General features: G+C 42.6%; 1 protein-coding gene across 7 annotated transcripts in view; it reads right to left on the bottom strand.

The window, feature by feature from the left end:
- TLN2 (talin 2) overlaps nucleotides 1–16,401 on the bottom strand; it is a 463,505-nt gene that overhangs the window by 156,355 nt on the left and 290,749 nt on the right. For all 7 annotated transcript variants that reach the window (XM_067029739.1, XM_059058563.2, XM_067029737.1 and 4 more), the window contains 5 exons: nucleotides 8,750–8,905; nucleotides 4,878–4,979; nucleotides 4,062–4,138; nucleotides 1,348–1,528; nucleotides 330–443 (listed from right to left, as the gene is read on the bottom strand). In XM_067029739.1, coding sequence (XP_066885840.1) covers nucleotides 330–443; nucleotides 1,348–1,528; nucleotides 4,062–4,138; nucleotides 4,878–4,979; nucleotides 8,750–8,905 — 630 coding nt within the window. The remainder of the gene's footprint in view (nucleotides 1–329; nucleotides 444–1,347; nucleotides 1,529–4,061; nucleotides 4,139–4,877; nucleotides 4,980–8,749; nucleotides 8,906–16,401) is intronic.

The following is a 16,401-nucleotide window of genomic DNA, read 5'->3' on the forward strand; positions in this document are numbered from 1 at the left end:
TCAGGGATGACAAAATGGAGGCTTAGAGAGAGTAAGCTGCCCAGATTCACACAGCCATTGGGCAGTAGAGCTGCAATTTGGGCCCAAATGATATGACTCGAGTCCAAGTTCTTAGACCTTATGGGGTACAGCCAACAGCCCGTAGCACCCTATGATTCTCTCCTCCTGTGGTGCAGCCTAGAGATAGAGACTCCATCTCTTGAAAAAATATGGACTTCCAACTCACCTAGCTGGAGACAGAGCTTCACCTCACTGAATCCAGCCAGAGCACAGAACCCTGTTTTCTGCCAGGGCAGAGACATCGCATAAAAACACTGAACAACACTTACCATATCCTGGCCAAGAGGCGGCAGGGAGTCAAGTTCACTGAGGTCATCCTGGGCCTGCTGGACAGCGTGCATGCTCGTGTTGATGGTCCCCATGAGGGCCTGCTGGGCCGAGGTCTGCAAAGGCAGGTAACACAAGGGGTCACACCACACTCCTGGACTGGCAACACAGGCTCTACATGAGCAAGGAAACTGGACCTGAGATCATGAGAAAGCAGCCCAGGGTACATCTCAACCAACTGCCTGAACCAGCTCCTATTTCAACGGGGGGCCAGAGATAGGTATTATAATACATTAATAGGACACTAAATATGAGTGTTTGCAATAGGGTAATTCTAATCAGCAGAGTGTGGAGAACAAGAAGGCTCAGAAAGAGTCCCTGCAGGGGAGCTCGGGGGACCCAATCCTTGAGTGCTCAGGACAGAAGGTCTCCTGCACAGGAATCACATGGGTGTTACATCAGAACTCTTCTTGGTAAATAAGATTCCACCCAAACCTACAGTCAACACGCTACTCCACTCAAATCACTTCTGGACTTTAAGGCTCTTCTGCTTTCAAAAAGTTCTTGCCCCAAAGCATGGGAATCCAGAGCAGGCCTGAGAGAGGCCCCGAATCAGGTAGACCAGCACAGCAGAAGGAAGCAGTGATCCGCTGGGGGAAAATGTGTGGATCAGAAGAGACTTGGTCTCCTTCTGAGCCTCTCTGAGGGGTACCTGGGCCGACGAGCAGGCAGGGGAGCAGGGTCCTATCCCTCTCTCACACACCACGTGGAGAGGCCACTGGTCCTTGTCCAGCCCTAAAGGACACCTGTGGTCCTAGACAGGGCATTGCCAGAGCCACCCATTTAAAAGAGAACACACTGGGAACTAGGCATGGGGACTGCACAGCTGAAGAGCCAGGATTCAGACAGGAAGTAGTGAGAGTGAAGATGACACACAGAACCTATCACCAGGCTGGTGTGGCTCCCTGGCCACCAAAGGCAGCATGGTGACGAGAAGGGCAAGTCCCCCGGTAGCCTCACCAGCGGGGGCATGTGGCCTCGGTGCATCTGTCCAACCATGACCTGCTGCTGTGGGGAGGGCATGCTTCCAACGTTGAAGGTCTCGGGCCCGCTGGAGCCGGAGCGCATCACGGCCGGCAGTGCCACTGAACCATGCTCCACCTTTCCGGTGCGATTGAACTGCTGCTGCAGGATGGTGGACCTAGGGTGGACAGATCGTTTGGTCACTGCGAGGTGGCCATTCACAGGCAGTGTAATAAGATACCACAGGTGTCACCAGTGTTCACTGCTTCATGCTATGGCAACCGGTTTCCAAGAAGCAAATACAGACAGAATTGTGAACAAAGTAGCAGCACTAAAATGTTTCAGCAGAACCCTGAGATGAATGAACCCTTTGATAATCAGTAATATAAATAACTACTCCCAGTGTATCTAGTTGACACGTTCATGGCATTATGCTATTAGTTGTTCTTAAGAAAGACACGAAAAATAATGATGTTCTAGGCATAAGTGAATGTTTTGGATACACTGATCTATTATTTCGTAAATTCTACCTGAAATAGCATTCATTCGACACATATCTACTGTGTGCCACGTTCTATTCTAAGCCCTGGGGACAGAGATCATTAATCCTTAGCTTGAAGGAAGAAGCGTGGAAAAGAACTTAAAATCTCCCACAGCTTAGTTCCCCTTCCCCAGGTCAAAAGCCGTTGACCACAGAGGATGTTTCAACACCTTAGGAGCCTTGATGATTGGCAGACTTTGGCTCTCTTCCAGAGGACTTCAACTTAAGTCTGGGAAGACTCCTAGGGCGTCTAATAAAAAAATTGTCAGTTTTTTTACTTCTTCATATTTTCCTGGAATGAGCAGTGAGTGCAAAGGATTTTGAGCATATGAAGGTAAGAATCTGAGGGTGGCACAGGTGCCTCATAGCCCAGTGGACAAACCCACAGGGAGAGTCCGGGGGAGTCTGCGGGGGGTGGGGGTGGTGCAGCATTGCTGAGCAGCTGCATTAAGGCACAGGAGCCTCTGTCCCAGGGTTCTGGAACCACTGCAGGTCACTCCCTGTTGTCCAGGGCAAAGCTTGTGAGCCAAGCTAGGATTCCAAGCAACAGGCATCCACACAGCAACATTAACATCTGCAGAGGGGCTGGCACTAGGGAGGGTGGATCTATGGCTCCTCTCGGAGCTCAGCTGCATTGCCAGATCTCAGCCAATGTCTAATAGAGGGAGAAGTGGAAGGTCTAGTGAGGAGGAACCTCCCCTGGACCACTCTTCCTGCTTGCCATGACCAGACTGCACCATGATGCCCTCTGCATCAGTGGGGAGGGTCCCAGCACTCGGGGCTCAGACACTTACTGAGCTGCTCCTAGGAGAAGTTCAAGCACAGCAGAGTCCTAGGAAGTGAACAGCTCACCCTATTAGGAAGTACTAGGTTACTAATGTCCATCTAATGGTCATTAATAATTTCAAGAAATTAAGGTCTTTTGCCAGAGGGTAGCAAGTAGTACTTGAAATGCACCACATCAAATTTGGTTCCAACCTGTGTACGAATAAGGGACAAATGGAAAAGCACCTTCAAGGGGATTATGATGCAAACTGTGAGAAAGTGTACAGAGTAGCAACATTAGAGAAACAATTCTTATTACTAGACAACTTCAATGTGCTGGAATATGCTCAACCTCTCTGGCAGTGCACTATAGGAGACATCAGAACACCTGAATCTGAGTCCTGGCTCTGCCACATGCATGCATCTCAACTAACCTCTAGGAGCTTTGGTTTCCTCATCTACGAACTGGGGATGATAAAATCTAGCCTATAGCTTCCACAAGGGGATGCTGCTGAGATCAAGTGAGACAGCAAGTTGTACACACACAATAAAATACAGACAAGAAAAGTTATTACTGCAAAGCTCTATTTAACATCAAGGGAGTAGCTGAATAGGTTTTGGTCAACAAGTCTCACTTATTAGATGTGACTTAATTTTAATAAATCTCAGTTTCCTCATTTATAAAATGGAGCTAAATTGAGATTAACCTGAATTTAAAATGATGATAATAGTAAACATTTATTATGTACCAGGGATTGTTTCATGTGCTTTATTAGTAACTCAATCATTAAATTCAAACTTATGAGGTAGTATGATCAATCATTAGTCTCATTTTATAGATGAGATGAAAGAGACAGAGAAAATTCATAATGTCCCCAAGGCCACACATTAGAAAACAGACGCCAGATTTGAACCCAGTAACTCTGGCTCCAGGGTCCATGTTCTTTTCTTTTTCCTCTGCTGCCTCATGACACGTGTATCAAGCGTGGCAGGTAAAAAAGCATCCCATAAACAAAAACTCCTCTACCGGCTAGGCCCGTAGCCCAAAGGTACAGAATTAAACTCCGTCTCCAGGTTCTGATGATAATGATGCTGTTTATGAGATTGAAATCAGAAATTCAGAGCAGGACTCATGAAGGCTCACTGTGTCTAAAGATGGAATTAAACACTACATCTTGTTCAGTGTCTCCCTGAAGTCCCCAGCCACCGCCGCCCCAACAAGACACCCTCAACACTGATGACATGGTCTGGGGACCACACTTCGAGAAGCAAGACTCATCTACCTCATCCACTATCACCTCCTCCATGTGAGTGACTTCAGGGCAACGGCACCAGAGCTGCCACAAGGAAACCTGCCCTGTATCCAGGGAGAAGGCAATTCTCCAGTGCTCTTAACAATACTTACTTTTTGGGGGAAACGGACTCTTCTAACATAGTTGACTCCTCATCGCCCTCTAGTCCAAATCTATCTTTACTTTGTTTCTGAGGTAAAACAAGACAAAAACGAAAGTCAGCAGGTCTTGACACAAGACCCTTTTAAGAGGCCTTTTAAAATGAGCCACACAAGCAGATCTGTTAAGGTTTACCCCAAATTCCTTGTATTGGATAATTAATAAGTGATGGGTGAAACAAAGCAATAGTAATGAAAAAGAAATATATTATTTAATATAGAGAGATATATAATGTCTTCTGTGTACATTACTGCACAATTTTATACAGTTAAAATCAAGACATAGATATTAATATTCCAGTAGAACTTGGCTATTTTTGTGGCCTGTATCTTGAAGCCCTAGGAAAGGTATACCACTATGGCATATCCCCATTAAAATAGGTTAAAAGAGAGAGAGAGAGAGAGAGAGAGAGAAGAAAGAAAAGGAACATCTTCAGACCCTAAAGCCAGTTTCTACAGAGGCTGGAAAGCATAACAATTACCTAGAGAGGAAGATGCTGAGGGGTTAGCCAGGTTCATTCATTAGCTAAATGATGCACTATTGCTCATGACCTGGCAGTCAATGACACAAATGTGAGCTGCAGCAAAATCAGAAATTCTCCTAGGATATGAGGTCAAAGACTTCACACTTAAGCAATCTTAATGTTAAAGATTCAATCAGTGAATCAAGTACTTTACATGAGGTATTTGTTTGTTTTTCAGGTAGCTTCATCATGTAAACCGAGTCTTTTAACAAAGAAGTGTTGTCCAGTTTGCATCAGTATGAAATACCTTTTTGAGGATGATGTCAATGTAGCCTGCAATCAGCTGGGATATTTGCTCTCCCTCAGTGGTTTGTACTGAATAGTAGCTTTCCTGATACTCCCCAAAATCCTGGGGGGACAAAACCCACATTAGAAGAAATACAGCACATCAGCAGTTTTAAAGGTGAGGGGGTCCAGTTTTGGAACAGGTTCTGGCATGGATTCACTTTTTCTTGCTTGTCCCCCCTAAATACAACTGAACACCCTAAAATTTATTCAACAAGCAATGGTAAAGGGCTCTGAAAGCTGGAAAGGTGGATTGGCTGGTGACCTCAGGACCTGAAGAACCACAGTCTGAGGAATTCTTGAGTTTTGTTTTAGATCCCATACCCCCAAGACTGGGTGCTGGAGAGGGCTGAAATTTGGAACGTCCAACAGGAAGTTCCCGAAAGCCTGTTCTCTTTGGCCAAGGAACCAGGAGAGGGGAAGCCCAACAGAGACCTAGTTGGGAGCCTCAAGCAGCTGCACAACAGAGGTTGTTGCTCACCAGCACCTGCAAAGCAGTGAAAGTCTGGCCATCCCAGGCCCTGCTCCACAACCCAGGCAGGCAGGTGATCTGGTCACTTTGCAGCAGTGGCCACAGTGAAGCCCTGTGTCTCCCTCGCCTCCACCCGGTGGCATAAGTAGATTCAGGCTCAGTAGTTTCTACCTCCCCTAACAAAGTTCATCCAGCAATAGCAGGTGGCCCAAGGAAGTACCTTCTTCCCCCACACCCTGAGCACCAACAGGCTTTGAGCAGGAACCACAGCAGAGTCAGAAGTACAAAGCAATCCAGAATAGCATTGCAAGGGCTCAGAAAATAAACTGCCATTGCAACTCAAGTCCACAAAGACTTGAACACTAGAACACTACACACTAAACCTAAAGCCAGAACACAACACACTAAACTTAAACAAGGTGACTGTCTGCTACAACAGAAGATATAAATAAGATCAAGAGTCTTCTATTATCAGGGCTTCCCTGGTGGCTCAGTGGTTGAGAGTCCACCTGCCGACGCAGGGGACATGGGTTCGTGCCCCAGTCCGGGAGGATTCCACGTGCCGTGGAGCAACTAAGCCCCGTGCGCCACAACTAAGCCTGCGCTCTAGAGGCCATGACCCACAACTACTGAGCCCACGTGCCACAACTACTGAACCCCATGTGCCTAGAGCCTGTACTCTACAACAAGAGAAGCCACCACAATGAGAAGACCGCTCACTGCAACGAAGAGTAGCCCCCGCTTGCTGCAACTAGAGAAAGCCCACGTGCAGCAACGAAGACCCAACGCAGCCAAAAATTAATTAATTAATTAATTAATTAAAAAAATTTTTTTAAAAAATGGAACTCTAAAAAAATGTTCAAGTAACCCACAGGAAGGCAAGAAAAATAGAGAATAGAATAAACAAAAAATATATATAAAATGGTAGACATAATACCTAACATAGCAATCATTAGCTTAAAAGATAATTGGCCTAAATACATTACTTACAAGAGTGAACCTTAATAAAAAGCACAACCCAACTCCATGCTCTCTACATGAAATTCATTTAAAACCTAACAATATAACTAGGTTTAAAGTAAAAGGGTAGAAAAATATAACATTCAAACACCTAATTTAAAAAAGCATGAGTGGCTATACTAATGTAAGATAAAGCAAACTGCAAACCAAAATCTTTACTGTGAACAAAAGAACATAATGATAGAACAATTTCTCCTTTAAGAACATAGCATAATCTTAAATGTATAGATACAGAACAGCAGAGCTTCAAAATACATGAAACAAAAACTGATGGAGATGAAAGGAGAAATAGAAAAAATCCTCAATTGCTGTTGGGAACTTCACTCTCAGGAATTGTTAGAATTACTAGACAGAAAATTGTCAAGGATATGTAAGACTGAAATACCAGCAACAGCTAACAGGATATAACTGACATTTATAGGACACTACACCCAACAGCAGAATGCACATTCTTTTCAAGCACTCATGGAACATTCTCCAAGAATGATCATATCCCTGTGATATAAAACAAACCTTAAAATTCTACAAATTGAAATCATACAAAGTATTTTCCATGAACATTAACAGAATCACAGTACATCTCACTGACCATAAGACAAACAAACTAAAACTCAATAACAGAAAGACAACAGGAAAATCTCTAAACACTTGTATATCAAATTAAACCTGGGTAGGAAGGAAAGAAACTTTACAGGTTATAAGCTTTAATCCAACTTTAGTAAAAACACTGATATTTGTTCTCTCTTTCACTTCAGGTAGTTACTGCAATTTGCAACAGTTTTTAATAACTTTTTGTTTTTAAAAAAGCAGTACTTGGGCTTCCCTGGTGGCACAGTGGTTGAGAGTCTGCCTGCCGATGCAGGCGACACAGGTTCGTGCCCCGGTCCAGGAGGATCCCACATGCCGTGGAGCGGCTGGGCCCGTAAGCCATGGCCGCTGAGCCTGTGCGTCCGGAGCCTGTGCTCCACAACGGGAGAGGTCACAACAGTGAGAGACCCGCGTAGCACAAAAAAAAAAAAAAAAAAAAAAAAAGCAGTACTTGGGTCTAGCTTAAAAGACCAATAGTATCAAAATGTATATAACAAAACATAGCTATCCCTGCCCTACCCATTCGCACTTCACTTTCCATCCCCTGCACAACTACTTTGAATCCTTTTGGCAATTTCTTCTATTATTTCTAAATAACATGTTTATATTGATTTTTCTATTTTAGAATTTATCCACAATTACCTACAATGGGAGATGAGAACTTAGTTCACTAAGCGTGGACAACTACTTTTTAAGGGCCACATGGATACAGCTTACTACAGGAGGAAAGAAGGTATGTTTTCTGAAGATTCCTCCCAACTGGCAAGAGTCTGTCAATCAATGATCAAATTAGATAACTAATACTCCCACCAAGGCCCCTTCCTTATACCTTTTTTCTGATGCCCTATTATAAGATCTTGCCTAGATGCAGTTATTTCAAGTGTTCACAAGAGCTGGAGACTAGTACAATTCAGGAGTGCTGAAGAAATTCACAAATGTCAACACTTTCTGATTTCTCTTACGGCTTGATATGTGCTACAAAATAACTGCCCTACCGATTCTCACATACCAATGTGTCTGGCTACAGTTAAGGCCACATGGTATACTCTGCTAAGAGCAGATACTGAGATTGGGAGGAAGAATTCAGAGGTTTAAAGGTCTGGAACAAACATTCTCCCTACTTTCCATGTATTTCACTTTGAGCATTTTATTATCATCATCTCATCTGAGTCTGACAATTCTGTGAAATAGGTTATTACTACCCCCATTCACAGCTGAGGACATTAAGGCTCAGAGAGAAGTAACTGGAGCAAGGGCACAGAGCTGGGAATGAAAGCTGATTTCGAAAGCTACCCCACAGTCTACGCTATTTCCACCATACAACAATGTTCTCTTCGTAGGCAGGCTGGGAAAACACAGCTTGGCAAGCCGTCACAATTCTTAGGAACTTCTAAAACAACTAGAGATGAGGAGGGAGCCTTTGTATGGGCCTCAGAGCGTTATAAAGTTGCCTTTTACAGTATACTAGGCATGGCATCAGGACCACAGAGACTGAAAATCATCCTTGACTGGCTCTTTCTAATTAAAGAACTCAGACAGACTTAGAGCACTAGAGAGGAAGAGGTGGCCAATGAGACCTAGCTCTCAGACATCTCGCTCACTTCTGGACCAGTGCCCACCCCTGCCCTCATGGACCCCCACCATCTGTCCCTCTCCAAGGGCAGGGAAACCCAATGGGCTTGTATTGTTTCCCCTGCCCCACAATATCACCCAAGGCCATGCTGGCCCACTCACTGCCTTCAGCCAGTCCCTACCAGTGTGAAGCTCTTGGGTGAGGCTGCCCAGCGCTTGACCGTGGTGAGTGGCCACTCCTGCAGCACTTCCTTGGTCTTTTCATCCACGCGCATCACTGAGTCCTTGGTGATCCCCAGCAGGCGAGGCACCAGCTTGTTCTTGCCTTTCATCTTTTCCTGAAACAGGAGGTACCAAGAGTCAGTGCTCTTCCTCTGAATACATCTGATTTTTCCAAGTTAGCAGTGATTTTGTGATGTTTTACCTACGGTCAACCTACAACACTGTGTTTCAAAACAGGCAGGGCTATCGGAAAACCAGAATTTTAAGACTAGATAAATGACTCATAAATTAAAGGAATGGAACTAAAACAGAGCCATCAGAAGACTGGAAGGATCCACAAAGGCACACTTCCTGGAGAGAGATACTGTCCAGGAGGGCAGGTTGCTCCAAAAACAGAGATTGTGACAGAAAAAAGATATCCAGAGAAAAAGAAGGTAAAGCGAACTCCAAATATTATCACTCGCAGTGCCACCTCAGTGAGTAACAAAAAAGGGTTAATGTGGAATTTAAATATGGCACTTTAGCTGCTTAGAATTAACTACAACTGCCAGAGTAGCATCTTCTCATTACTAAACACAACCTTTTTTTTTTTTTTTTAATAATCACTGAAGTATATTTCTATTTGGGTTCTTCATTTTGGTATTTTTTTTTATGTGTATCTACTGAACCTTAAAAATATTTTATGATTAGTTTTAATAAGTTTTTAAAGAAACAGTCATCATGCCTATTAAAATAATGAATCCCTACCTCACACTCATGCCACAAGAAATTCAAAAAGGTAAATAATTTAGGAAGAACACATAGTTAGATATTTTTGTGATTTCTCAGGGGGAAGTGACTTCTTAGCACAAAAGCTAAAATAAAAAATCAATAAAGGAAAAGATTAATAGCTTTAACTATAAAATATGTGGACTTTGATACATTTTTTTAAAAAAGAAAGAGGGAGTGGAAGAAAAAGAAAGAGACCTCACCATAAAGAAATTAAAAGGCAAATAACTGTGGAATAAATATCTACAACAAATAGTATGATAAAAGATTTCACACACTTTATATATTAAAGATTATCATAAATCATCAAACATAAGTGGCAAAGAACATGAACAGAAAATGTTTAAATAAGTAACTAGATAATAAGCAATAAGATAAATTTTCATGTATATGTAATAGTTTTTAAAACAATTAATACTCACTTAAAGAAGGTATGAAGGGGGACCACTATTCGTGGGTATTTAAAATAGCAAAGCCTTTATGGAAGAAAATTTGTTAACGATTCAAAGCTTTAAAAATGTTTCTACTTTTAACCCAACTTGCTTTTCAAAACTTATTCAAAAAGAACTTATAAATGTGTATATAAAGGTTATGTTGCAAGAAGGATCAACTGGACTTTATCACAGTGAAAAACTAGAAATAACCAACAAAGTTCAACAACAAGAGATATGATAAATGAATTATGGTACATCCAAATAATAGACTACAACTACTAAAAACAAGTGGATTCATAATAAAAATTTATTCACATTAAAAAATTAAAAAGTCTGGGGGCTTCCCTGGTGGCGCAGTGGTTGAGAATCCGCCTGCCGATGCAGGAGACACGGGTTCGTGCCCTGGTCCGGGAAGATCCCACATGCCGCGGAGCAACTAAGCCCGTGAGCCATGGCCGCTGGGCCTGCGCGTCCGGAGCCTGTGCTCCGCAACGGGAGAGGCCACAACAGTGAGAGGCCCGCATACCGCAAAAAAAAAAAAAAAAAAAAAAAAAAAAAAAAAAAAATTAAAAAGTCTGTACAGCATGATCCTACATGAAATACAATTTTAAATAGAATTTTCAGAAAATTCACCACATGACAAAATGGTGGCAATGATCATCTCGTACGATTTGTATTTTATCGTGCGCTTCCCCTTTTTCGAAAAACTTAATCCACATTCCTATTGCTGTCAGGGAAACAACAAACCTTTCAAAAAATATTTGCAGAAACCTAGCAATGCCCAAACCACTATTACCATAGGAATACACATATAAATTAGCACAAAGTACGCAAGTATACACAGGTGTGTGTACAAGGGGACAGGCACTTAAAACAAGCCAGGAGTGTGACAGATACTTAACAATCGTTATCCATTAATTTTCAGAGCATCCCCCAAAAGTTGGCGGCGGTGGCATCATCATGCCAGTCTTGAAATGAAGGAACCAGCAACTTGCCCACGGCAAACAGTAGTAAGTGATAAAGCCAGGATTAGAACACAGATTTCAGCAGCTCAAAAACATCTCTGACTTCAAAAAACACTGTCTACCACAGTATACTACTTCTGATGGAAGCAATTAGAGAAAAGGCAAAAACACTCCTCCCAGCCCCTGTGGGCAGTTCATAAACCTTCAAACAGTGAAGGTCACGGCACACCTCCAGTTTCCTCCCAAAAGGAGAAGATAAAGGCATTAGGAATCTGTGTGGGTGTCTGAGGAGGGGAATATGGCACTTTAAGAACCTCTGAGTCCTCAGGAGAAACTCAGAGAAGAGTCAGATCCTTTGTGGGGAGGCCAGTTCCACCAGGGGTGATATCAGCGCAGGGTGGACCATGCCACTTCACATCACTTGGCTTCAGGAGCCACACATGTTTACATGGAGAGGTTCCAGGCAGCTAGTTTAGTCACACAGGGTTGGTACCAGCCCAGCTGCTGGCACCAGGAAGGGGATCGGAAATAAAATATGGCTTGCAGCTGTTGCCGTCCTCCTTTCAAATCTGTACTTCCCCAGTGAGGGGCTTTGGGGTGAGGGAATACAGGATCGTGATGGATTGCCCTGACTCCTGTCGAGATGGTTCTGGCCTGGGAGAGGAAACCAGAGTGAACAAGCAAACAGCTTACAGCAGGCATTCCATTAGAAGGTCACGACTAGGGGGGAAGGGTATATAAGGAACTCAGAAAATACTGTCACTCAGCAACAGAGACCACCATCAAGGGACACAATTATTTCAGTGCCTACCTGCAAAATGCAGAGTAGCTGGAGAAAGTTAAAACAGCGAGGGGCTCGGCTCTGTGCTAGTGATATAAGGGGCTCCCCTGACAGAGGACCTGCCTTAGACCCTCAGTGGCAGACCTGCATGATAGGAGAAGGTCCAGAGGCAATAAGCCTCAACCTTCCTCTCCAAACCTCGAATCTCAGTCCACTCCACACGTCTCCTTTCCAGCCTTCCAACTACAGACACCAGCATTCTTTATCTCCAGGAGAAGCAAGCAGTCTAGGCAGGATGCAGTGAAGACCCATCTCTCTCGTGCAGACACAGGCAGACTGTGGGTGCGAGTTTGCCAGCTACCCAGCAACTTCTCTCTCGAGGCAGTCCTCATCAGGTTGGTTTTGTTTTGAGGATGTGTCGAGCTCACATAACTTACAGGCAGGAGAAGATATGTATTCTACAAAGGAAAGTCAGGATCTACTAATAAGCCCTGCTGCTCCTCTTTCAAGCACATCTCAACCATTACTGTGGGTTTGGCCCTGGCAGCTGGCTGTTATCAATACTGCTCAGCCTTCGGCTCTTCTCACAGGTGTGGATATTGGCTGATTCTGACATCACCTGTGCCTTACATCAGATTCGGACTTGGGTGGAGGGGTGCCAGGGGGCTAAGCGTTGGGCATGCTTTGGCTCTAAGCCCAACTTCAATGTGGCCTAAGCCTGTGATCCAGCTGTGCTCACCAGAGTTCTACACTGGCTTCCTGCCAAAGTGCTGCTTTGTGTGCTTTGCTGTGTCATCTGTATGCTTTATTCTTTTAGGAGCACGGCAGAAAGGGATGGCTGCTCCAAAGCAAAATGGTGCTGAAGACCCTGTTCATTAGCCATTTCTCTCCCTGAAACAACTGGCAATCTATTTTGATTTAATTCATGATTCTGAGATGCTCTGCATGCCCTCTGTGATGCTTTTACAGTTGAGGGGAGACGAGGGTCAGCTCCCAAGGTAACTAACCCTCAAGGCTCTGGTTGTGGTTGCAGGGAAGGTTAAAGGCAAGTTTATAACTCAGGTTTCCACAAGGGTTTCCGGGAAAGAAACAAGATCCTTTGCAGGTCATGGGAAATGCCTTACCGTTCCTTATGCGGTTCTGAAAAACTTATCAAGATAAACTGCAAACGATTTCAATGAAAGAGGAAGGCTGTAGATGTTTACAGCTCCCATTTATTGAGATCATTTGTGCAACAGTCCCCCTTTTCTATATTACTTCCTTTAACCTCATAAAAAGTCAGCATTCTAGGTAAGCAAGCTGAGGTTTAGAGATGGAAGGTAAAGTAACTTACCGAAGGTCAAACTAAGTGGCAAAGCCAGAATTCCAAACCCAGGTCTTTCTTTTCGAAGGATATGTTCTTAGCCACTGAGAACACTGCCACATAACAGGCTCATTACAGACATCCTCTCTATTGGGGTCAGCAAACTATGGCAGGAACTAAATCCAGTTTTCTGCCCTTCCTCCCGGGCACCTCTTTTTTGGCCTGAGAACTAAGAGTGAATTTTCTATTTTTAACTTTATTTTATTTATTTATTTATTTTTTTTGTGGTACGCGGGCCTCTCACTGTTGTGGCCTCTCCCATTGCGGAGCGCAGGCTCCGGACGCGCAGGCTCAGCGGCCATGGCTCACGGGCCCAGCCGCTCTGCGGCATGTGGGATCTTCCCGGATCGGGGCACGAACCCGTGTCCCCTGCATCGGCAGGCGGATTCTCAACCACTGCGCCACCAGGGAAGCCCCTGAATTTTCTATTTTTAAATGGTTGAAAACAAAAATTAGGAGTAATAATACTTCATGAAACGTGAAAATTATATGAAATTGAAACTTCACAATCCATAAATAAAGCTTTACAGAAACATACCATGCTCATTTATTTACATATTGCCTACTGATTTCAGGATACAAGCACAGAGATGAGTGGTTCGACTAGCAAAGGATAAGATACTGACTACTTGGGACCTTTACTAAAAAAGTTTGCCAACCCCTGCTCTGTATCATGAACTCTAAAAGCTAATGAAAAGTTGGAGGACTCAAGGGCCAGGAATTAGGGAACTGTGAAGAGGGTTAAGGAGTTGGGATAACCTAAAATGTATCAAATATACCTACATTCCAGCTACTACATTTCTTTACATACATTACCTCACTTAATCTTCATTAGAGCTCTGTAAAGAATTACCATTCCCATTTTTCACATGAAGAAACTGAGGTTTCAGAAGGTTATGGATGTCTCTCCAAGTCATGAGTTTCTGTCATTTCTCACACAGGCAATATTGCATCAAGAATTCTAGGCCAGTCTTCCCAACTCCAACACCCACGCCCTTTCTATTATAACAATATAAAATACAGTATGAAGTACCCTTGAACCACATGGGTTTGAACCAGGTGAATCCACTTCTTTTCAATAGCTAATACTACAGAACTACATGATCCATACAGGTTGAATCCACAAATGTGGAACCGTGAATACAGACAAACTGCAGGTACAGAGGGCCGACTGTAAGTTATACGCGGATTTTGGACCATGCAAAGGGAAGATGGCCACTAACCCCCACGTTGTTCAAGGGTCAACTGCATAATGCTCTGAATATTAGGAGAAGATATACACAGATACAGAGGAAAATATGATGGAAGGACCTATAAACATATCAAACTAGTTCTCTCATAATATATACTGATCTGAAGGCCATGTGGTATGATTGTGTTTAATATCAATATTTACATTTTATAAATTATGATTTCATTGACTTATTTAATTTAGGATTTCAAATAGTCTATCCAAGTAGTGAATGAATTACTTTTAACGTACTTCTTAAATTATGCCAATAAACTTCCTTCACAATTTAATGGTATGTTCGGATTGGGGGTCTAGATAAATCTGTTACTTATGCCTTTAAAACACATACTGTCCCTTACCCAAACAACTTTGTGTGTGCATGTGCTATTCTGTGTGTGATGTCTTTTTACCATATGTTCTAAATGGTTGCACTTATTTATACACACAGGTTATTTCATGCTGCTGACATATGTGTTGTAAATTTACCTGCTCTATTCACTGAATTTTAAAATAAACCTAAAAATTAAAATGACTGCATATTGTAATAACATGTATAAGGATCTGCACAATGAAAATTACAAAATGTTGATGAAAGAAATCAAAGAGGATCTAATATCATGTTCATGGATTGAAAAACTCAACATAGTAAAGTTATCAATTCTCCCCCAATTGATCTATAAATTCAAGGCAGTCCCTATCAAAAATCCCAGCTAAGTTTTTTGTAGATACAGACAACTTTGTTCTAAAGTGTTCATGGAAAGGAAAAGGACCTAAATTAGCTAAAACAATTTTGAAAAAGAAGAAAAAAGTAAAGAGAATCATTCAGCTTGATGTTAATGCTTACTATACAGCTAAAGTGATCAGGACAGTGTTTATCAGTGGAAGAACCAACACAAATCAATAGAACAGAAAAGAAATAGAAATAGATTCACAGCAATGTATTCAAATGAATTTTCAGAAGGATACAGAAAAATCCAGTGGAGGAAGGATAGCCCTTTCAAAAAACAGTGCTGGGGCAACCGGACATCCATAGCCCCAAAATGAACCTTGACCTAAAAACCTCACATCTTATACAAAACAAACTCAAGTGGGGACTTCCCTGGTGGTCCAGCAGTTAACAATCCACCTTCCAATGCAGAGGACGTGGGTGCAACCCTTGATCAGGGAACTAAGATCCCACATGCCGCGGGGCAACTACTGAGGCAACTACTGAGCCAGCCCCCTCTGGAGCCCAAGTGCCACAACTAGAGAGAAGCCTGCATGCCGCAAGAAAGATCCTGCGTGCCATAATTAAGATGCGATGCAGCCAAATAAAATAAAATTAAAATAAAACAAAACAAACTCAAGTGGACCATGGACCTAAATGTAAAATGTAAAACTGTAGAACATTTAGAACTAAACACAGGAGAAAATCTTCGGAGCCTAGAGTTAGACCTCTCAGACATAACACTTAAAGCAAGATCCATAAAAGTAAAAAATGATAAAACGCCCATCTTCAAAATTAAGAACCTGTATTCTGTGAAAGACCTTGTCAAGAGGATAAAAAGACAAGTTACAGATTATGAGAAAATATTCACAAATCACATTTAACAAAGGACTTGGACAGACATTTCACTGAAGAGGATATACAGATGGCAAATAAGCACAGGAAAAGATGTTCAAAATCATTAGCCATTAGGGAAATGCAAATTAAAACCACAATAAGATATCATAAAACATCTATCAGAAAGGCTAAAAAAAAAAAAAATGATAACACCAAATGCTGAAGAGGATGATAAGAAACTGGATCACTCATACTTTGCTGGTAAGCATGTAAAATGGTAGTCACTCTGGAAAATAGTCTGGCTGTTTGTTATAGTGCTAAATGTGTTCTTATCATATGGTTCAGCAATTGTACTCTTGGGCATTTAGCCCAATGAAATGAACACTTCATTCTCACAAAAACCTATACACAAATATTTATACCAGCTTTATTCATAATAGGCACAAACGAGAAACAACCCAAATGTCCTTCAGTGATAAATGGCTAAACAAACTGGTACTTCCATACTATGGAATACTATTTGGCAA

Source organism: Kogia breviceps, chromosome 3 (genome assembly GCF_026419965.1).
Source record: "Kogia breviceps isolate mKogBre1 chromosome 3, mKogBre1 haplotype 1, whole genome shotgun sequence".
NCBI classification, from domain to species: domain Eukaryota; kingdom Metazoa; phylum Chordata; class Mammalia; order Artiodactyla; family Physeteridae; genus Kogia; species Kogia breviceps.